This window comes from Carassius carassius, chromosome 45 (assembly GCF_963082965.1).
Source record: "Carassius carassius chromosome 45, fCarCar2.1, whole genome shotgun sequence".
NCBI classification, from domain to species: Eukaryota; Metazoa; Chordata; class Actinopteri; order Cypriniformes; family Cyprinidae; genus Carassius; species Carassius carassius.
Genome location: NC_081799.1, coordinates 21,639,451 through 21,663,327, shown reverse-complemented (window position 1 = coordinate 21,663,327; position 23,877 = coordinate 21,639,451). Strand labels below are relative to the sequence as shown.

General features: G+C 38.1%; 1 protein-coding gene across 5 annotated transcripts; it reads right to left on the bottom strand.

The window, feature by feature from the left end:
• Nucleotides 1-3,224: 3,224 nt before the first annotated feature.
• On the bottom strand, nt 3,225-22,848 carry LOC132127800 (fibroblast growth factor receptor 1-A-like). Of its 5 annotated transcripts, none has more exons than XM_059539926.1 (17): nt 22,387-22,848; nt 19,568-19,719; nt 17,638-17,834; nt 11,503-11,589; nt 11,250-11,422; nt 10,196-10,319; nt 9,919-10,109; nt 9,130-9,274; nt 6,350-6,543; nt 6,101-6,246; nt 5,884-6,005; nt 5,439-5,549; nt 4,935-5,338; nt 4,780-4,850; nt 4,526-4,663; nt 3,842-3,947; nt 3,225-3,641 (listed from the first exon to the last, which is right to left on the bottom strand). In XM_059539926.1, exons 3-17 carry the CDS (start codon nt 17,780-17,782, stop codon nt 3,459-3,461), a joined length of 2,340 nt encoding a protein of 779 aa, XP_059395909.1. In that variant the 5' UTR covers nt 17,783-17,834; nt 19,568-19,719; nt 22,387-22,848; the 3' UTR covers nt 3,225-3,458. The 5 variants fall into 5 exon arrangements, with proteins under 5 accessions (XP_059395909.1, XP_059395910.1, XP_059395908.1 ...); XM_059539927.1 differs by lacking the exon at nt 19,568-19,719 and having other exon boundaries at nt 4,935-5,057; nt 5,148-5,338; nt 22,387-22,844; XM_059539925.1 differs by lacking the exon at nt 19,568-19,719 and having other exon boundaries at nt 22,387-22,847.
• Between the last annotated feature and the right edge of the window lie 1,029 nt (nt 22,849-23,877).

Sequence of the window (23,877 nt, the reverse complement as noted above, 5' to 3'; positions counted from 1 at the left end):
AAGCTGCTATAAGGTTTATTAGGCTACAGCTTCCACAAAATGTGAGTGTGTATACTTGATAAAGCAGTAAGGCATTTACCAACTTCTTAGTAATTTGTGTAGAACAAAATTTATCTTTAAGTAATAATAAACTACAAAACTTTTTTTTTTGCCATTATTTTGATGGGACTGTTTGAAAGGAAGCAAAGTGAGAATAAGACGGGGGTGGGCAGGATCAGAAAATGTCCACGAGCCAGGACTCAAACTCGGGATACCCAAGGCACAACGGTGCTATATCAGCATGCTGCCCACAAGGCTATCGGCACCGACACAAAAAATGGTTTACTTAAAAATCTAAAATCATTATTGTAAAAACCACTAGGACATTCCAGAAGGAACATATGGCTTGAAATGCAGATTATTTTCCAAACTAAGATAAACTGAACTGATCTATATCACACATGCACAACAATGATGGAAGTGCCATTAGACATGCTTTGCTTAGTCTTTAGCCTACAGCTTGGTAACATAACACCTTTATGGAGCACAAATAATCACATTTGTTTGCACAAATGTTTGTCTAGAGGTCATCGGTTTTAATGACAGCACTGTCGCTATAAGATCACTTCAGTCGTTTATCCAGGACTTTCCTGGATCATCTGTCAAAGGTGATAATGGTTTTCGGTTAATTGCACCTCATGGCCCTTTAGCTGCTCATAAAGGCAGGTGTGTAGTCCGTGGATATCTTTTACAGGGGTGCAATGGCACAAACAGACCAGCAGATGTGACTCCTAACGGCTCCTATTTCCAGGCATTAATACAACTATGACTCTTTCCTGCCAAGAGCAACAAGATTACTGTGATTGAAATGACAAAGATGCTACAAGGCTTCTAAAGGATCGAGCAAAAGAAACACCCTGTAATACATACAAGTTACTGTTGCCTGGCGTTTCATGCTAATCATTTTTACAATTAGCATATTTTATATCCAATGCCAGTGTAAAATTCGCTCTCACAACGACAGGGTTCTTAGTGGTTGCTAAAGTGGTTAATTAGTACTTATGTTGCTATAGATAAAACTGGCAGCCATATCACCCTGGAGCCCAAGACCGGTTTCCCACTGAAGCTAAGCAGGGCTGAGCCTGGTCAGTACCTGTATGGGAGACCTCCTGAGAAAACTAGGTTGCTGCTGGAAGAGGTGCTAGTGAGGCCAGCAGGGGGTGCTCACCCTGTGGTCTGTGTGGGTCCTAGCCCCAGTGTAGTGATGGGGACACTATACTGTCAACAAGCACCGTCCTTTGGATGAGACGTTAAACCGAGGTCCTGACTCTCTGTGGTCAGTAAAAATCCCATAAATTCGCTCATTGGCCTCTGAACATCATGGCCTTCTAACAATCCCCATGTCTGGTGATTGGCTTCATCACTCTGTCTCCTCTCCACCAGTAAGCTGGTGTGTGGTGGGTGTTCTGGTGCACTATGGCTGCTGTCGCATCATCCAGGTGGATGAGGAGATACCCCCTGACAATGTAAAGTGCTTTGAGTGCCTAGAAAAGAGCTATATAAATGTAATGAATTACAGAGTTACGAGTCCATTTTTGGGAGTTCTGCATGGTTGCTAAGAAGTTTCTATGGAAAAACAGTCCACCTATGTATCTATAGATAATAGAAACACCTGAATGAGTTAATTTTGAGTTTGGTTTAGATTGTAAAATAGATTGCCATATTGGATTAAATCTACTGTAAAACTGCTAAGCATTAATCAAAGACGCTTGCTGAAGTGCTTTAGTTGTCTTGTTTCACTGCAGCGAGAGTTTTTCCTCCTGATATACAGCCTGATGCTGTTGTGTTTGCTCTTGTTGTTGGCATGGTAAATCGATGAGGGTCCGGCGGAGGAGAAAAACACTTTCTTCTCACCGTTAATCATACACTTAGCTCTCAACATGAGTGAACGATTCGCATTTAAGTCAGCAAGTTCTTATGTTCATCTGCCCTTCAACCTCTGGCCTGCAAGGAGAGATGCTTAGTCCATCTGTCATTTATTTCCAATGTGCAAGAACTACATATACAAATGTGAGATTATATTTTATATATAACATTTTTTTATTTATATTCCCAAAGGAAAGGCAATATCAGTCAGCTTATTGACAGCCTGAATATAAGTGCATGGCCACTGCCTCGAAATTTACATCAGGACATACATAATCAAACATGTATCAAAACTCTATTCAAGAACAAAATTTTACACTGTTCCTTACAATAAATTGCTAATCCTGTCATATAAACCCTGTCGTTTGAGAGTCTAGCTCAAAATAACGAAGAAGCTACAGACATGCTATGCTTTGAAACCGGTGCTAACAGATTGTCAACCACCATGCTGATGCTAAACAGACATGCATATTCCATCTGTTTCATATTAATACAAACTAAACATTCATTCACCCTTGAATTGAGTGTTTCAGGATGCTGCAGTCGCATCTTACGATCGTAACAGCAAGCAATAGGAACAGATTTTATTTGTAGCTTATTTTAACATATATAAATCTGTGTGACACCAACTTCTAAACAGGCACAAGATGACATTTTTAACCATAAGTTATTCATTTTTCCACAGTGAAAGAGAAAATGCAATACAGTCAAAACCAGTCCGAACATATTTGATGTTTATAGTTAAAGTGTGTAATTCCTGCACGACTAGCATTGCCAAACAGCAGAAAATATCAACTGTTTTCAAACAGGTTTCCTAAACTTTTACTTTATCTTCCATTGGTCGAACAAACAGATTCAAGATACTGGTCAAGCCAATACTGCTACACTGAGCAGGTCAGGATCAAAAAGACACATTTTTGAGAGTGCAATGGTGTTTATAATTTTCAAGGAACCGACCTAGAAATGGCGTTTTTGAATCACTGAGAAACAAGAAAGTAGCTGAACATCTAAACAACAAAATTACACACTTCATTCTTAATAAAATATCCTATTATTTTTGACCAATGAGATTTCATTGCTAGACTGCAGAAATAGAATCCAAGCAACGACAAAATGTCACCAGACTGGTTAGGACACGGTGCTGCGGATCATGTTTGAACATAAAAGGGGATAACTCATAGAACAATCATAATAATTATAATAGTAATATAAAAACAGTGTTTATATAATTTCATGTTTGTACAATTTCACTACATTTACTTGAAATTATTTCTCCACCCCATTGACTTTGTTGGCATCGATGACCATTTTATCCTTATTTGTGAGGATCGATCCCACTGAAGGACAATTGATGGACAAAAAGTTTGATAGTTCCCTCTCTGTTGTGATCTGTCTTGATTGAGAGTCTGCTGGTCCTCCTGCTTGTGTTTCTGTGCTAGAACGGCCCAGGCTGAACTCCTCAGTCTCTGAACCTGCGGAGTTGATGAGTCAAAAGAAGCAGAAAGATGTAGAGAGATCCTCTATGATCATGGAGGTCCAGGTGTTCTCTACTGTCAGCGTTTTTTGAAGGATCGTACAGTTTGTTGTGGGGGAACTGTCAGAGGGATACAGGGTTCTTCAGGTCCAGACTCTCTTAAAAACACTGAGTCCTGCTCGGAGGAGCAGGTGGAACTCCGTTCATTCAGGATGACCTGAGAGTACGTGGGCTCCAGGGGAACGGAGAGGTCCAGATACTCCTGTAAGGAAAACATATTAAGTCATTCCGCGAATGCACTGCAATGAGAACAGTGAACATCATGTTGGCAGATACATCAGCATATTTGCATTTTGGGGTTGCTGGCCATGATGTGCATTTCATAACGTTCACTTATGAGGATTAATTTTGAGTGGGATGTTGACTTAAAAGGTAGCTACCTACACAGTCTGCAGGCCTTACCTGATTGGATATCATGGACAGAGTGCGATCAAGGTCTTCTACTAGCTGTTTAAAAGTTGGCCTCTGTGTGGGAACCGCATGCCAGCAGTCTTTCATCATCAGGTATCTGGAAAAAAGAAAATCTATTAGATAGCCATCATTATGTGAAGACAACATGAAATATTTTTTGTATAAAATCCTATTGTGCACAATTTATCAGAGCATTTCAGCATAAAGAATAAAGTTTTAATTTCTGGTAAAGTTACAAAGTGGAAAATATAGAATCTTTTAAACTTAAAATGGTATGATGCATTTTTGAGTGGTTTATTTTTTTAACAATGATAACAAAAAATACTATTGATTATTATTACTTATAATTTTCCTATTAAATTTGTAGCCAGTTTCACACAATATCTTAATAATAATTAAGTAATAATGATTATTGTTGTTTAAATGAATTACAAAGTTGGTTTCATTCAAAAATGTGTTACATAATATAAGTAAAAAATGGAACTAAAATATAATTAAAATAAAATACATATTATATTTTTAACAAACAAAACAAATACATGGCATGTTTCACTTAAAAATGTGTCAAATTATAAAGTTAGATGTTTTGTGAATTAAAAGTTTGAAAGATTTTGTTTAATCAGATTAGAAGAATCATCTTTTAGTCAGTAATTATGACATTTGAAAGGGCCATACATCTCCTGAGTGCAGGCTGAGGGTCTGTCCATGCGATGACCTTCTCGTAGTAACTTGAAGAGTTCTTCCACAGGCACTCCTGGATACGGCGAGCCCCCCAGAGTGAAGATCTCCCACAGAAGAACACCAAAAGACCATCTACAACAAGAGAACACTCAGGTAGTACCAAAACAACACAGAAACAGAACATCTATAAAATAAGAGCACTTATTTTATACTGGATCTACTGGAGGTGAAAACATTAGCCATCTTACACATCACTTTGATGAGTGTAAATCCTGTCAAACAAAGCCTCAGGTGCCATCCATTTGACAGGCAGGCGACCCTGAAGAAGAAATAAAGACGTTCAATTTGTCATAAATTTACTTTTGGATCATAAATAGGACTATTTCAAGAACTGACTACTTACATTTGTTGTCTTCTTGTAGTAATCTATGTGATGAACGTCCCGAGCCAGACCAAAGTCTGCTATCTTCATTACATTGTCCTCTGTTACAAGTACATTGCGTGCTGCCAAGTCTCTGTGGATGCACTGTTGGGGATTGCACACAGACCAAAACATTTTCATTTCAGCCCACATTTTGAAGATTTTTGAATAAGTCACAAAATATGTCAACAATACCTTTTTGGATGCCAGGTACTCCATGCCACGAGCCACCTGGTAGGCACAGGAGACCAAGTTTTTAATGGACATGCTCTCCACAGGCACCTGGTCAGGATTGTAACAGTACTCCATGTCATGTGGCCGGCGGGCACGCAGATATTCCCGCAGGTTTCCTTTAGAGGCGTATTCCACGATGACATAAAGAGGGCCTGGATGAAGGAAATAAAGAGTGTTTTGAGAGGGTTTAGAGAGTGTGCTCTAACATCTTCAAATGCGTGTGATTGTAAGAATCCTCAGATGGGCTCTTACCATCCTGGGTACAAGCTCCGAGAAGGTTGATGATGTTCTTGTGTTTTCCAATCATCTTCATCATCTCCATCTCTGAGATGAGGTCAGACAGGTCCTTCTCAGTGGCGTCAGCTAATGAAAACATGTGGAATCGTGATGAGGTCTGGTTCTACACGAGTAAACATCTGATAAATAACCTGGTTTGGTCTTAAAGACCCCATGAAATCAAAAGTGGAGTTTATGACAATGTCCTTGTTTGTTGGAACTACATTCCAAAAAGGTATTTTCTAAATAAGAATTTTTGTCGGATTTGACAGAAAATAAATACCTAAACCTTAAAACATAGAGAACATATTGGGACAATTATTATTATTATTACTAATCATATGCTTATTATTAAATATTATTTTAAAAATAAACATATAAATAAGATTATTCTAGAAATATATTTACAGAAACCACGTACATTTCAGCATCTTCACAGCGACTTTAGTTATGCGGTTGGGCTTGTCTTTGTCCACTCCAATGGCTTCGCCCATCACCACCTGGCCAAAGCAGCCCTCTCCCAGAGGTTTCCCAAGTACTAGCCTGTTTCAAACAAAAACAAAATTGATAAATCATGCTTGGGTTACAGAAGATAAGAAGCAAGAGAAGTTCAGATTTTGAATGAGTAGTGTCTGTACCTCTCTCGGGGCACCTCCCAGCACGGGTCCTGGGGCAGCTCGTACTCGGACACCCCTGACAGCATGGGTGACCCGCTGGAGGAGAGTCGTGAAGGTCGGACCAACATCACACCAGAGTTCAGAGAGGAACTGGATTCCACCGACACCTGAAGAGTGGGGAAGCAGAATGGGGGCGGGGGGATTAAGGGCCTTTAGAAGGATACAAGTGCTCTTCTTTGGACAGCATGCATCAAAGTCCTTATCTGTTACCTGTCTGCGGAGAGGAATGCTTTTGGCCAGCTTATGGACGGCCAGCTGGCTGTTGAAGTTGCTCTTCTTGGAGGAGCTGCGGACTTTGACGATGGTGGCAATTCCTACCATGAGGAATATGAGGAAGAATCCGACGCAGTAGATCAGCACCTCCAGGTAGGACTGACTGGGGACTGCAGAGGGAGTGGTGGGGGCTTATGGGGCAAACAGAATGCTACGGTCAGTTACAAAAACTAGATTTAGAAATCTGATGAAGAATTCCTTATTTCTTTAATATTTTGATTTAAATTTTATTGCTATATTTTCAATAACTTTTGTCATTTTTTTATGTGCTTTTGTAATTTTTATTCGTTTTTATATTACTAAGGTTTCATCTATTTTAATTTCAATTTTAGTTTTAGTTAACTACACTAACCCAGTTTCATAAGTAGTATTTTGTCTCGAAACAAGATTTAGCTTGATTTACATTACAAGCAAAATAAAAAAAAGTTACAAAAAGATATTACATAAAATTAAAAAGGCTCGTTTTCAACAGAAATTCAATTTTTAATTCAGAATTATATTTATTTTAAGTACAAACATATATTGATTAGGATTATATGGAAGCCAGGTTCGGTCACTGAACAAAGAAATTTATAAAAAGGGTAATTGCAACTTTTGATCTAACAATTCTGGCATTTTTCTTGCAGTTGGGAGTTTATATCCTGCATTACCTTTTTTGTCATTAGCAGAAACAGGCTTCCATAGGTTTATGCATACCTTTATTCAAGATATTTTGTCTGGAAACTAATCTTATTTGACTAATTTAGCTTCTCAAGTAAATGTGTCTTGTTTTGAGGACACTTTTTTTGTTTTTTGAAAATGAGACAAAAATACAGATATAATACTGATTCTTGCCATAGCAAACAGCACTAATAAGGCTAAATCCACTAGTACAGTGTTAACCATCAAGAACACCTCTGTAACAACACTAAACAGTGCTTTGGACTGACACACACTGGTAGACGCTGGTGACAGGCACACACACACACACACACACACACACACACCCAGCTCTGTTTTATTTCAACCAGTGCATTTGACACTATTGGCACTGAGAAAAGAGCACAAGATTCCTTTGTTGCCGCATAATGGCTCCTTTATGGAGTTGTATTTCGCCCCACATTCTCCATCGGCATGAGGCTGCAGTCATCCCATGCACAAGTATGAAACAGAACCATCCTGGCCAAATTGTCCTGGGAGGCCAAAGTTACACATGGCTACACCCAAATGGTTGTTATTAAATCAGTGCTTTGTTCAAATAGAGTTGAGTTGTTCTGCAATAGTATGCACTGGTTGAAATTCTTCAGAAGATAAGGAACTCATTTCGTGATGCTTGATCATTAATAATTATTTTTCCCACAAGGAAACCCATATTAGTTAGTGATCAAGCAGATTATCAGATTAGAGGAAGTGACATCAAGTGACGGCTATCACAGTCACAAAAATTGATGGCAACCTCATACACTGGTAAAAAAAAATATTTTAATGATGCAATGATAATGCAGCACCAAATCACAGTAATTTCAGATTACAGTCAAATAACTATAACGCTGCTCCAGAATTATACAGGTACTTAGATCCCATTGTAAGGCATTACATTCATGCTCCACACAAAAGGTGATTCAAAAATTATTTAATAATTTTGTGGATGATTTTACTTAATATTTTTTGTAACATTTTGAGCAGAGGTTCTCAACCAGAGGGCTATGGCCGAATAGGGGGCTTAGTAAATTTCTAAGAAGCCTCGAGATGACTTTAAATGATTAATATAACATAAAACAAGCATTAAAATAAGCACAAACAACTACAAATAAATAAATAAATAAATATTTATTTATTTTTTATTCACTCCTCAACAATGTTGTTTTTTTCCTTCGAATAACCAGGTTTTGTAGCCCATTTTAAAAAGTGTAAATTAATAAAGTCTTAAACTTTAATTAATGAAACTCCATGGGCATTTTAATAATGATACACTTGTCTATTTATGCCAAGTCATAATATTTGACTTTATAAAAATTGTGAGTTAAACATTTTAAAAAAGGATACTTTTTAATCCTTATTGACTAAATCATGAAAAACTGAAAAGTCATGAAACCGATTATTGTTGTGGACTTAGGGGAGTCAAAAAGGTTGAGAACCAGATGAGGAAATTACTGATTTGACATCTTAGCAATATGCAAATCGAATCTCCTTTCTGCTCACTAGGTATTGGAACAGAACTTTTATGCAAAATGTTCTCATATCAGTCGAAATGAGCTCATTTAATCTGAATAAAGGTGACTTGATGTACACTAACCACTCATTAAAACAACAAAGATAGCAGGTCAGAGCGAGAAAATTAGGTATTTAGAGAAAGTTAAGTAGAGGAGGTGAAACAGTGCCATAATTGGTGTCATTTGCCAAGTCAATGGGAAGTGAAAACCCCTGAGGGCACCTAAGCAAGATGATACTTATAGGGGAAGATGTCACTAAAATCCAAATGTTTGGTCTACTTGGCATGCTGGTGCCACGCATCGGTGGTTATGCACCTGTGGACAGCCACACACATTCCCATGAAACACCTCGGCCTTTGTCAACGGTGCAAAATATACACCGGCTAAAGTGATAGCTGAGTAAATGCTCTTTGACTTAAACGTGGTTCACCTGAAGCTGGCGAATGACACAAACAAATGGCCACTGTTGGGAGCGATGGATGAGAAGGAAAGGTCTAGAGAGGACAGGAAAGAGTTGCCGGATACCTTTAACAACGGTCAACCAAGCTGAATGATGGGAGATCCCAATTGAATTGCCCGCCAAGCAAGTATACACCCCAGCATCCTCAAAGGACACATTCCTCAACTGGAGCACCTCCATCTCCTTGTCGGTGGTGTTGAGGCCAGCCGTCTGAAAGAGAACGAGAAAAGCAGACCCGAGGCCCAAGACATGAGGGAAAGGAGGAGGAAGCGGGACCACGTTGGATGCGCAGAAAACCACCTGAAACCTTTCCGTCACCTTTAGAGGGATCAAATATTGCTGCCCAGCACCATCACCTTCAATCTACCTCCACCCACATCAGGCAAGCCACATGGAGACTCTCTCCAGCAAGACCCAATCCATAGCAAGGGAGTTGTCGCCATTGGTTGGGTCAACTGGGAATTTCCATGGCATCATGGGATAGGAAAACCCAAAGCATGAGAGAAACCCAAGGCTAAAACCTCTACAGAAATCGAGATCACTTCAGACTATCCTTGGTCAAGTTACCTTGCATGTCAAGTCTAAGGACAGTTAACCAGGCTGACTGATTGGCTTCTCCTATATAATTGGACACTTTGCATATATACTCGCCGCCCTCTTCTTCTGTGATATTGTTGAGTGTCAGCACCTGGGTGTCCGAGCTATTGACCCCCGAGTGCTGGAGATGACAAGAGACCAAATTCATCACATCGGATCCCAAACCAAGACATCCTAATATGTGTGGACCACTGATGAATCTGCTCCATGTAGGTCAGACTTAAGCAAACTAACAGCATTTCAATGTAACCCCTTACCTTTAGGACGCGTACGTAAGGGAGTCCATCAGGTCCCAGTTTGCTTCCATTCACTAGTATGTGTTTGAGCCACTGAATGTGAGGCTGGGGATCACTGAAGACCTTGCAGACGAACTCTACGTCACTGCCGACCACAGCCGTTCGGTTTGCAGGAAGACCAGCGTACAGGATGGGCCTGTGAGGTGATCGCTCTGAAATATACATGTTTGTCAGATTTGGATTCAAGTGCAATATTTATTCCTAAACTGCCACTGGTTGATATTGAGAGATGACTGACCCACTACATCCAGCTGATAGGTGTGATTGATGCTTCCGTATTCGTTCTCCACAAGGCATGTGTAGTTGCCCTTGTCTGAGGGCACCACAGACTCCATGATTATGGTCCACATGTGTTCCCGCAGCTGAGAATGGAAGAAAATAAATATTATTTAAAATGTAATCATGCAATATTTACTCCAAATACACTGAAATTAAAAACCAAATCTGCATAACCCATTTACAAATCTCTTATGTGAACATTTTTAGCTTATTAATGGCTTAAAATGACTTATTTCAAATTAAACAGACCATCATTTACCCTACAGATGTCTGAATAAATAAAAGAACAATATTTAATCATTTTCAGTTATACTGACCAATGTGACAATAATAATCTTTACAAATTCTTACATAAGAAAAAAACATGGGTAATAGGTAATAAGATTATGAATCATGATTCTGAAACTGATTCACAGAAATGAATCAAACTTACTGAATGCAATTTTTGCAACTCAAGTTTAAAGACACTAAAACATCAGTTTTAATGCTCTTGTAACAGAAGTACTGCAATAATGCACCCTGAAGGGAACGTAATGGCCAAATAAACATCAAAAATCACTTCAGCATTAATGATGTTGCTTAATTGTGCTACAGGTTGTCTTGATGTTTGCACATTGTCTCTCAATGTTTAGTCCTTTTTATCATTTTTGTGACCTTGAAGGAATGGTATTTCACCTCCTCTGTATACTTGCATGTGGCTGGTATGGCAAATAATCTCTAATGAATCTCGAATCCATTAAATCCGCAGCAAATCAAATGCCAAGCTCTAATCACTACGGCTAACTACAGTATGTGTAACCAGAGCTGTGATGTTTCCTGCACGTTTACATCAGGGTGTTTGTATTCAGGTGTCGGGTTCAGGGTGTAGAGATTCAGGCTGTGATTTTACCCTATTGTAAGCTGAGGTATCAGCTTTCATTCACTCAGCTCAGGTGCAGAGTAAATGAGGGCTGTATGTCCCACATAACAGTGATATCAGTCAGGAACTGAAGTCTGCTCAGGTGCAAACATACCTTGTAGCCCCCGATGCGCTGGTCTCTTTTGAACTCTTTTCCATTCTTGAGCCAGCGTAGTTTCGGCATCGGGTTTCCCTCGGCCTGACATCGGAATTTCACAGTTTTGCTGGCCGGTACGGCATGAAGCTTTTTCTCCATCTTTTCAGGTTGGGCCCAATGAGGCGCCATCGCTACAAAGGAAATACGTCATTAATATTGATATAAAATTCATCATTTGATTTTCTTCCCGAAAAAGCAAGCGCATGCTTACGTATGAGCTCCTGGCTACTTGAAGGCTTGTTCTCTTCTGACGATGACTCATCGTCGTCCTCATCCTCAGAAGACGGTACTGCATGACCTGTGACAAAAACGACAGGATGTGCATCAGAGAATACATTCATACAGCTGCCCATAAACGTCAGAATAAAGCATGAGTACACAATTCATCATGCACAATTTGAAAGTCATAAATTCAGCAAATCACATGCAGATGTTGTTAGTTATTTGTCTGTTTGTCCAACTGCTAATGTCTTTATATCCAATTTTTACAATGCTAATGTTTATATCCAATAAGTTATGTGTGTTAGATTTAACCAGTCATGAAGCAAATAATAGCAGCAGGTTGAGAAAGGAGAGGCTTCTGACTATTGAGGCTATTATTTCTGAAATTATTTATGTGTTTACAATATTCTGGTGATTTTGTATTCTTTGCTTGATCTGGATATTGAACCAGGACAAAGTAATGCATCCACCCTTCACAGAGTGTCGGACAGTGAGAGCACATGAGTCACCGCAGGCTCCGCTCCAGAGCCGTGCCCACGCTTCCATCACAAAGACGCAAACACACACACTCTGGGGAGCTGTCTAACAAATTCACCACTCAACGCCTCAAGTGTCCCAGTTGCTCATCTATAACAACAAAATCTCAAAAGGCAACTTCAACTAGTTTTTAACAATTTTAGAAGACAATAAGTGGTGTTTGCCTGTGCAAAACTTACCAGCATGATGCCAGGGGATTGGCTATGTGGTTACTTAGATCATGTCTGGGTCATATTTGAACCAGATTTTAAATTCAAAGGAAATAATTATATTATTTTCTAAATAGAATATTAAGCCTTAAGCATTAAGGTTTTTAGCATTCTAACATTTTCATGACAATTAAGCATATTAAAATTAAGCAAATTAGAGTAATGTAAAAAAAAAAAAAAAAAAAAAAACTTTTGACTGGAATGTGAAAAAATAAAAATTATTTAATTAAATTGTAAAGTATTTATACATCAATATAGTATCTGTTGTACTGCATTTAATTAATAAAAAATAAACAAATTCCAACTGAAACATTGCATGTATTTTAGGTATTACAGGAATTAAAATCTTGGAATGGAAGCATAATTGCTAAAAAATATCTTACTAAGTAGAATCTTACTGATCGTAAAAAAAAAAAAAAAAGGTTGAAATTGCTCAACTTATTTTGTAAGTCAAAGTAATGTAAAAACATAAGTTACCATGACTTACTGAAGATATCTTTTTTTACAGTTTGTTTGCCATCAGGCCAAAAGTGTCAAAAGATTCTGTATGATTTTCTGGTCTCTAAATATATTTCAGATTCCTCCTTCAATAGTAGTTAATATGACATTTTGTCACTTGTTTCCTTGTTCGTTTGCTTAGAAAAGTAGCAGAACAATTTGTGTGAAGAAATGTGTTTTTTCATTAAGAAAAAAAGACAAAGCTCATCCCCTCCAAACTCTTGCAAGACATACCTGTCACGTTAACGATGAAATAGGTAGAGTGGTTGCCGAACAAGCTTTGAACAGTGCAGGAGTAAAGCCCAGAGTCTGTCAGCTCCACTGACCCAATCTCCAGCTGGCCCCCGTTCACCCGCATGTGGTCTCCATTCAGCACTGCAGCATGGTCTTTAGTCCAGATGACCGCGAGGCCTACGACTGGGGTCTCGTCTTGAGCCAAGCACTGCAGCACCAAACGCTCCCCGGGGAACAAAGTGTACAGCTCCATTTTCACCTCTGTTCGGATTAATGGTGGAACAGAAGACCAGCGGTTTGGCAAAGGGGGTACTGGATCCAAATCGGAATTTTAAAACAAAGTGTGAGACAAGACATGACTCTTGTCCAAAGGAAAGGGAAGAACCGCAAAACTTAAAGTTAAGGGCCATGACTAACAAAAGAGAGATGAGCAAAGCACCATGGAGAAAGACGACTATGGAAGTGATGCCTCACAAACTTAGAAAAATGAATGAATGGAACTATAAAAATATGGCAGAACCACCACCAACAAAAGAAATAAAGAAAACTGCGAAGCCACAAACTAAAAGATGAATACAAAAAAGATGAATATGGTTTGGGTCTCACAAAACCTGTCGTCAAGATCACATTTGGCCATATTTTAACGGAAAATTAACACAAAGTAATTATTATAATTTGGACAAAATAAATGAAGCCTTGAGCGTTAATATTTTTGAATGATAACATTATTCATGACAATTAAGCTATTACACATTAAGTTTAATGTAATTACTGCAATGCAAAAAATCTTTAGACAGGAATGTGAAAAAATATTTTAAATATTTAATTTGCAAAGTATTTATACTTGTACAGCATTTAGTAATTTCAAAATAATTAATTATAATCATATTTTAAAAATAAATTAAAACATTGTATAACAATTTTAGGTACTACAGGAATATAATGTCTTCTCTTTGGGAATAAAAATTAGAATAAAAAAGGTAAAATATTTTTCATAAAAATAATGTCACTGTGCACAAAACCGGACATAGTTGTATATTTTCTTAAATACACTGCAGCAAAATTGAATTAGAAAATATAAACAATAACTTTTTTTCTTTTTTTATTATTGTTTTTGAACTGTAATGTGGTCTAGGCATGTTTTTGATGAGATTCATCCACAGATTCAATATTGCAAACAACTCAAACACTTTGAATCTAAAACGTAAGCTTGCTAGCAAGAAATGTGATACTTCCTTTACCAAATAGGGGGAAGTTCTGTAGAAAAAAATAAACTGTTTAAAGATTAACCTCCAGTGGCCCATTACACTTATTAGGCCTGAGTTTCAGTGCATACAAAACAAAAGCCCCAAAACCCCTAATGCCAGAACATACGGCTGTCCCATTCAAAGAGACCCCTCACCAACCTGAAGTCACCTTAATTGTCAAACAAACTAATCCATCCCTTTTGTCCTCCGTAGTGTTTCTTGACAATGCGAGCGGATCCGTAAGAGACAGAAAGGGGAAAGAGCATGTTTGGAGAGACGGAGAAGAGCCTGTAACAGCAGGTTCCTCGGCTAGTTGTCATGGAGATCTCACTTGAGCCAAGTGGAGGTATTTCCTGGATCACAGGCCCCTTAATCCCGGTAGGGATGAGAGGGGGTTGGGATCAACTTTCCCTTCAGCCAATTTAGCAAAAAAGGCAGGGTGAGCAGGAAAAGTTGAGGCTGAGGGAGATGCTGGTCTTGAAAATAAAACGAGAACGAACATCTCATCTGATATCCTTCCATTCCCTTTATTTCCAATCATTCCCGTCACTTAATGGAGAACAAACATGACACACACCCCTAAACCTCACATTTACAAGATAAACCTCACTTAGAACTGCAGTTAATAGGGCTGACATCTCCCAGAATGCCCTTTGATGCATTTATACTCAAATGAAATGCCTGGCTGTAACTGTTGTTGCAATAAATCCAGATAAATTATATTTAGAGGAGTCTAACATTTATTAATTCTTCATAGACAAGTGGTTTTGCTTCAAGTGCCAAAAAAAAGAAGACAAAAATGTCCATAAAACATCAATGTTACCCTCCCTTTTATAAGCCCAACAACGTACAACATTAGGAGTTTGCTTTCTAAATTGCTCTTGAAATTCGATTGTTTCAGTGGCTGAACTGGTATTTAATAGTCTGGGTAGTACTTTTTTACTTTGTGTATGGTTTTTGAGGATAATGACACGTCTTTGCTAGCATGTGGCTAATTAGCTAGCTTCTACCAAGTTATGAACTAATTTGAAGCAGAATAATGTAGCATTTGATTTGAGCAAAAGTTTGGGATTAGTAAGATTTTTCAATGTTTTATAATGACGTCTCTCATAGTCACAAAGGCTAATTTTTTTTGCTGTGTTTCCATTACCCTTCAAATTGTGCAAACTGAAATGGCAAACAAAAAAAATACGTCCAATAGAAACATACATTTTCTATTAAAAAAAAGAAAATAGATAGCAAAAAAGTTTTACGCTCGTATGTGGTGGGAAAAAAAATATTCCTCAAAACTGCAATGGAAACAGTTTTTTTTTTTTCGCATTCACAGGTTACATGCCATACATAAAGGACACATGATCATAATCCTTTGATTAAAAATAAAAAAAGTGTGTATGGGGACTGCTATATATGTGTACCAACATCACAGTCACTTATCGTGAGAGGAAAAAATTAAGTTTAAGTCGCATTACATGAGTGAATGGAAAGACCATCAAGTATTTTTTAATCAACATTTATAAAATATAGCTAAAGTTTTGCGCAAATCTTTAAAGGACATTTTTATAGGATACTTTGATGAATAGAAAGTTCAGAAGAACAGCATGTATTTGAAATGCATTTTGTCAAATTACAAATGTTACTCTCACTTTTTAATCAATTTAATTCATCCTTGCAGATTAAAAAAAGTATTAATTTCTTTATAAAAAAAAAAAAATAACAGAAGATGCCATTTAATATTTGCATATATAATTTGTTTTTTTTCTAGGCAATCCCATGCACTTTTTCTTCCAAAACGGTTCACTTGGACAATGTCCAGTCAGAAAATCATACAAAGCTACTGCACAAGCTTCAACTAAAAGGAGCTTTTTGCAAATAAAAACAGCACTGTGAATAAAAATGCAGTCAGGTTTGTTCCTCAACAAGCCAAATTCGAACCATTCTTCTGGTAAAAAAGCAACAAGGGGAGGAGCGCACCTCCTAAACAGCCGAATTGGAAGCACATTTTGTTTACAGAAGAAATTCTGTGGAAAAAACACTTGTTTATGACTGCTACAAAACAATCTAACTAAATTAAAACTCTTAAAATTTTCCACTAAACAGAAAGAATCTCGATATGCTCCTACGTCATTCTTCCCAGTCTGACCGACCCAAAAACACAAGCATGATTTCATCAGCGAGCCGTACCAACACACATCTGTGTGCTTCAGATTCAGACCGCTCTGGACTGGCTTCTTGGAGAAGCAGAAGAGAATGTGTTTTCTCAGAGGGAGGTGGAGGCCTGACCCATTTGTCTTGGTCAGTCTGTCCAAGCTGAAGTGGACAACATCTGTCTTCACCTCATTATTCATCCACGACATCTTTAAAAGCCATTGCATTTCAGATCATTACGAGCCTTTTAATGAACTAAAGCTTCAATAAAACAAGCCTTGAATCCTTATAGCTGTCTGTCTCTCTACATCGACCAGGATTGGTGCAAATCTCTGGACTTGGTTGGGAATCAGTAGAGGAAGTCATAGCCTGGAAGGATTGCTGCTGGGATTTCCTGCCTGGCTAGTAATAGTGCTGGGCACAGAGTAACTACAACAAGTCAATTCAGGCTAGAAGGCAAACAGACCATTCGATCAATGCTATCCAACAATCGAGCAAGAGTTTATACAGCAACAGGATACAGATTATTACTTTTCACATACAGATGAGCTCTGTGGCCCACAGTGTACAACATATCAGTGTCTTAAGCGGCTGTGAAAGGACACTATGTCAACGTGTATGCATCATCAATAAACCTGTAGACAATCGAGGCTGTAGTATAACTGTACTGGTGCCGGACTGTAACAACAACAATGTATGTGTGTGTGTGTGTGTGTGTGTGTGTGTGTATATTAACACAATTATATAAATCAAATTTTAGCTGATATAACCATATGGTGTCAATCTCTCAAAACCAATAGGAGAAGCAGCTAATGAGCATTTCAGATTAAATATATAAATTATTCAAAGCCATTCTCCCACTGCTATAGAGGTCTGCATTGTGTTTGGAGACCTTTTAGCACATTAAGGAGTCTTTGCAATGCTGTGCATTCCACCATGAACCATCTGAACCTCTAAGGTTTCAAGAAAGAGTGAAAGACCCCAAAGCTACTTGGACGCATAAAGGAAAAGCATCTGGAGTCCTACAACACATCAGGCCCTAATGAGTTCCAGCTCCACTTGTTAACTCCACATCAAAAATGGAGCCGTGACCAGAACTCTGCTGCTGCATGAGGTAGAGCCAAGTGTAAACTGAACATCAAATGAATGTATGCAAGCCTAAATCACGCAAGTAAAACTAAAACGGGCTGCTTTCGTCCATTTGTTCAGATTAGAAAGGGCATGGAATTAGACATGGGAACAGGAAAAACTTACCTTGTTCGGTTACTGCGGGACGTGCGTGGGCCAAGGGGAACTGAGCTAGAATAACCCACAGGAGAAGCAAACGCCATGACTTCATCTTCCTGAGAGAAGCCATGCCAGGGCAGCTGGGCGAGGAGGGTGGGCCGAAACAGTTCATTCACACAGCTGTGGGCAGCACTGGCCCATCAACAACGGCAGCATAGAGCTACCTGCCAAAAAAGTGAAAGACAAAGTGTACAGGAATTAAGTCTTACATGCTATGAAAACATACAAAGGAGGAAAAAATAACTTTTCATTGGATTGATCTGGCTTTTTCCCATTATTCTTTATTGGCATCAAAGATCCTTTCAAACATGCACTTTTCATTGTACAAAAGGGGCTTTATAGTGGAAAAAGGCTTTCTTCAGATTATTAAATATTCTTTACACTAGAAACAATGGTTCTTTTGAGAACGAATCATTGGGGAACAAAAAATGGTTTGTATATGGCATCAATGTAAAAGAAAAACCTTTGAAACTTTAATGTGTGTGTTCTAGAGGGTTCTGGTTGGTTAGAATGGTTGCTTACACTCTTTAAAATAAAGGTTCTTTATCCCATCAATGGTTCCATGAAGAACCTTTAACATTCATAGAATCCTTTCATTCCACAAAAGTTTCTTCTTAGTGGAAAAAGTTTATTTTAGATCATTTAAATGTTCAAGCAATGGTTCTTTTAAGAATTGTTCACCCCAACATGGTTCTGAAAGCCCCATTTTCATCCCCTGATGTTTAGATATCCAAACAAGTCAAGTTATAATGCTATTTATGAGTTGAGCGCATATAAACTCCACTACAATTTAAAAACCACTGAAAAATGTTAATTTTAGTATAGTGTCCATTTAAAACCATGACAAAATTAGTTTGGCCTCAATTAGGTTTTAAATGTAGATGCTGCACACTTTGTACACAATTAATGAAAATAAAACTTGCTAGAAAATACTACTCATCTAGATGACAAAGTGGCGACAGGATTCAGTGATAAATCTATGTCCCATTATTCTCTGTGGCAATACAAGAATGATAAACTACATACATAAAGCATCAAATAAACATCTGATATGCAGTCTTTACCTTTTATTTTGTAAAATGAGTCAGTTTATTCTGATCAAAATCATTTGAAGACACGTCATATAACAGTAGAAAGCAGGAACAATTTCAAGCAACATAAACCATTAAAAAGTTTAAGGCCACTAAGTTTAACACAAAAAAAATGTTCTTGATCAAATCATCATATTAGAATGATTTCTGAAGAATCATGTGACACTGAGGACTGGAGTAATGATACTGAAAATTCAGCTTTGCATCACAGGAATAAATGACATTTTAAAATATATTAAAATAGAAAAAGTTATTTTGAACTGTAATAATACTTCACAATATATACATTTTTGATCAAAGAAATGCAATCTTTGATGAGCATAAAAGACTTCTTATTCATTAAAAAAATCTTACCAGGGCCACCAGTTTCCAATTAAAACTATATCAAAAAGCCACAAAATAAGCTCAACTACACTCACGCTCTGCTTACAAAGACCAGACCCCTCTCATTTAGTGAAATAATAACGTCACCTGGGTAATAAAGCCCATCTGGTACTCACTAATTCGACTTCTAAGGCTCCTTCATTGTACTTAAATATTAATTAAATTTGATTCCTTCATTGCACTTAAATATAAGGTTTGATTAGCACTGACAACTGTTTATGCATCAACCCATCACCCACTAAATCAGCCACTAATAAATAATGGAATAAAAATCTCCTAATTTCAAAGTAACAAGCGTCTTATGACATCAATTTAAACTTAACTTAGAAAAAGCTGTAACTTTGCGACTAGAGACCTGGAAAATCAAAAACTAGTTCATACATGGTTTTCCCACAAGTATGAAGAAAACAGAGGCCCCATACCTCTCGACCCCTCACCCGACAGCAGCTGGCCCCTGAATAGGTGTGGAAAAGGCCATCCCGGTGGTGTGAAACACATCTGTTAATGATATGCCCCTCTTAGAAACGCCACTTGACACTTGTCTTTCCTCGGGACCCTAGTCACGCCTCCATCTCTGCCAAACGTTACCCAACAAAAGTCTGTAATCTGTCGGTTGTTTTTGTACCCCCTCCTCCAATAATCACGCTGCAGACCATTTGCTCTCACACTTTTAACTTTACTCACAATTTTCAATCTGAAACAACACAACTTGGTGTCATATGTTTAGCTCTCATTACTGAGAATGAAGGGAATTAGAGTATTAGTGAATGCAAACAAAGTTGCCAAACTGATTAGCACTGTTTTTGAAAAGTCTCAGATTCGCACAAGTGTGTTTAAAATACTCAACCATGATGCATTTTCATCTAGAAGAGCTAGCGTACAGAAACATCTAATTCAGTTAATTATGATCACCTCATTAGAATGATAAATGATAAATGAAGGATCTCCATTCATTACTGAGAGCTGTCGGCTGGTTTTATGCCAAAGTAATTCAGCTGAAGGCAAGTACATGAAGAGACGGTCGTTCTGTGGTGGGTGGCAACCCTGAATGAAAAATCCTAAATGCTGGTGTGCATCGGGTTTATGATAAGGCCATAAACGCAGTTCATTTACCTCACAGGCGCTGTCCATAACCATGTCAAAGCAGTAAAATTTAAGAATCTATTAAACTGATGAGAATGTGGAGTTATTCGTGGAACTTTTTCACACATGAAACTGCGGCACGCCAATGAATTTCAAAGAAATGTTATTGGATAAGCTATAAAACTGTTTTTCAACAACAGTCATGAAAAAAAATTGCTAACATGTTACACAGTTCCACCACCAGTCTGATGGATTTTGAAAGACAAAAAAAAAAAGTTGCTACTTGTCCTATTCTCTTTTGAAAGCTGCTTTGGACAAAAGCAACTTTTAAATGGATAAATGCAAATGAAGAAACTTCTACTGAACTATCTCCACCAAAAGTGGAAAACAGCATTGAAACCTGCAGTCCTTTCAGAGTTCTCCACAATAATGCAAGAGGAGCATTTGAAAAGCCCATTGTGATAATTAAAGGTTGGGGTTTAATGTGTTCCCTACCCCCCTGAGAGTTCAGCCCGGACCCTTAATTACTATGCTGCTCCATCCATGCATGACATTCCTCGACTCCGTGTTTGTTTTGGGAGATAGTCATGCAACCCATCCCAGGACCCCCCCCCCCCCCAACCACCTCTCGACTGCCTAGGTAGTTATCAGGCTTTACACCAGTAATTGTATAGATTAGGAAAGGAAATCCAACTCGAATATTTTGCCCTTTTCCTTTCCTACCCACACCTCCGTTGGCTTTGTTTTGCATAATCACTGATGCACACTAAAAACTCCCAAAAATGGGAACAACATTAGTGGTTATGTAAACTCTTAAAACTAGTGGTTCTTTAGAAGTTCCCTTTTTAGCATCAGAAGAAACTTTAACATCAACCGAACCTTTCCATTGAACAAAAAGTTCTATAGTGGAAGAATGTTATTAAAATATTCTTCACACATAGAAAACAAATGGTTCTTTAAAGAACTTCACGGTTCACTAAAAGGTTTCTTTGGGGAACAAAATATGTTTATTTTGTGGCATTGCTAAGAAAACCTCCTTCTGTGGAAGCATTATTTTTGCAGCAAAGTTTTCAAACTCTGAATATAAAGCTTCAGCTGCAGTTTAATATCCAGTTATGCTGACAGTGATATTGAAAAGATTACCAGGAAGAAACCAGCAGCAGGAATAAGTCCCAGCGGGTGACTGAGCAGTGCTCTCCCCAGATGCACGGACGCGGCTTGTCTTTCAGCGTATCCAATATTACACATTCAATTTGGATGGGCTCCAGCTGACACAGTCGACTATGAGATTCGGCTGTAACTCAACACAAGTGCCATAATAAGTCAAGATGGGCTCCTCGGGGAGGGAGGTTTCGGTTTTGAAAAATATCAGTTTAATTTATGATTCATCTCTGAAATTAATGCTTGTGGAATGAGGTAGTCATCCTCAAAGATTCGGACATGCTGACACATTGACTTGTGATCAGAAAGTGACTCAAAGTAAATTAGCGTAACATGTTGAGCATGGGATTGAGGATGTTCTTGACTAAGATGTTTAGAATGACTCTACTAGTGCATCTTTCGACTTAAACTCTACAACAGAGGTCGGCCAGGGAGTTCAGGCCGCATCAGTTCAGTTAAATCACAAAAACCCCTGATTTATCATTAACACCGAAGCAGATCGCCCTGGAAAGGTTTGTTTCCTCAAGGAACACATGCATCCATAACAAACACTGGACAGACAATGCCACCTAGGGTTTTACAGCTCAAAATAGGTCACTTTTCATATTCATTGATATGGAAATTGAGGGAACACAATGTAGCATTCTTATTCTACTCCTGCTGTGAGCACCTATTCAATGTTTGTCTCTTCATGAATGTGCAAACACAATGGAAATGAGAATGATTTACTTTAAAAAGCACAACTAGGCTATATGAGCCTCTATTTATATTTATATTGCAATCATATATAGCCTATACCAATACTTCTGGATTGACCTCTCTACATAAAACTTGCAAAAAAGTTTCTTTAAATTGAAATGTGTCTGAAGATAACGTATTTTTTGGCGTGCGTATTTAATCTTTTATATAACTATGCCTATTTAAAAAAAAAAAAGACCACCAAAGGCATAAAAACACTAAACATTTTCTGGTTCTTCACAAAGTTAAAAGCACTCACCTCTGAATGGTATTATGAGCACTGGGTTGTGTTGAAGTGGCGCTTCTTTGTGGGAGTTATTTAGGTTTGTGAAGCATTACTCCAGAACAAGCGATCTCTGTAGAAAATATCCCACGCTGAATTTAATCAAAACAAGCCACTCAGCCAGATTTCTCTCGTGCAGCTCGCCTGGTTTTTGCAAAAAAGTAGCGAGTCGCGTTTAAACCAGTTGAACCAAACAATAGGTTTTGGTCCAGGTGCGTAGATAAACGGTCAGAAAACTTCCACGTCTTTGCTCTTTGGGAAGTTTTTCATTCTTAAACTCGGGCGGGTGTCTCGCGACGTACGGAGATTTACGAGTCACACCGAGGTAAACTGCTGCGAAGCAGCGTGTTTGTCGTGCGCTTTCTCTGTCGCTCACAGCAGCGATTCTTCCTCTGGAAAGACATATGAAGGAGGGGTTTTTTCTTCGTACCTCCCACTTCCAGGATTTTAGGATTCAAGAATTCCTCTGCCCCCCTCCACCAACCCCAGCGCGATCCCTTTCACCTCTGAAACTCAATGCAGATACACTGCTCAACCTCGCTACTTATTATATTTATTAGACAGACAGACAGACAGATAGACAGATAGATAGATAGATAATGGGATTGATTGGTTCAGTTGATGTCTCAGCAACATGTAATGTCAGAGTGACTGGAATGAAAATATAAACTGTTAAAACAAATAAAGACTCCATTTATTGTTAAAGTTCATAATTACCCAGTCAACTGTTCATCAATGTCATGTGAAGTTCTGTTGAAATATATATCAGCCAAATTTAACTTACAGTAGTAGTATGTCTTGTGTATAACCGGGTATGGTTGTAGCATGTGAAGAGTTGAAACAGCACCATTTCCTTTCAGGGATAAACTACACGTCCTATGATAATTTCATTATTTACCCACTTCCACCCTGATCTTATATGAATGGTTGTCAAGGCTGTTTATTAGGTAGATGTAGATTTTATAAAGAAACTTTTTTTTTTTTTTTTTTACAAAAAACTATATTTTGCTTAGTACTTAAACTGTTACAGATAAATTCATGTAACTTACTTCAGAATAAATTGTAGATTCTCAGGCAAAACGTGATGCAATTTTAAACTGCTAATTTCAAACCATGATGCTAATACAGCTAACTAAACATTGGATGACAGGAGTGGGGTAACTGTCGACTGTGCCCTATAAAGTTTCTGGATCCACCAAGTCTGGTTAAAAGCATTGCTTTGTCATGATTGTGACTCTGATTGAGAAAATTCATAAATAGATACAATCTCACACACCAAAATTGTACAGTTTTTTGTTAGATCACATTCTTTACATCGGTACAATGGAGTTGAGTGTTCAGTAAGCATAAATACTGTTTAGGAAGTTAGTAGTCTAATTAACACACACACACACACACACACACACACACACTCCTGCATCGATCAGAACGTGGATTTGAGCTGTGGTCATTTGTAGAAAGCACGAC

Bases quoted from the DNA above. Each gene is read 5' to 3' on its own strand.
- LOC132127800 (XM_059539923.1), bottom strand. From the start codon at position 13,244: ATGGAGCTGTACACTTTGTTCCCCGGGGAGCGTTTGGTGCTGCAGTGC. The intron at 10,320-11,249 runs GTATGTTTGCAC...TTCCATTCTCAG, and splicing joins AGCGCATCGGGGGCTACAAG to CTGCGGGAACACATGTGGAC. The intron at 3,642-3,841 runs GTAAGGCCTGCA...TTTTCCTTACAG, and splicing joins TGTCCATGATATCCAATCAG to GAGTATCTGGACCTCTCCGT.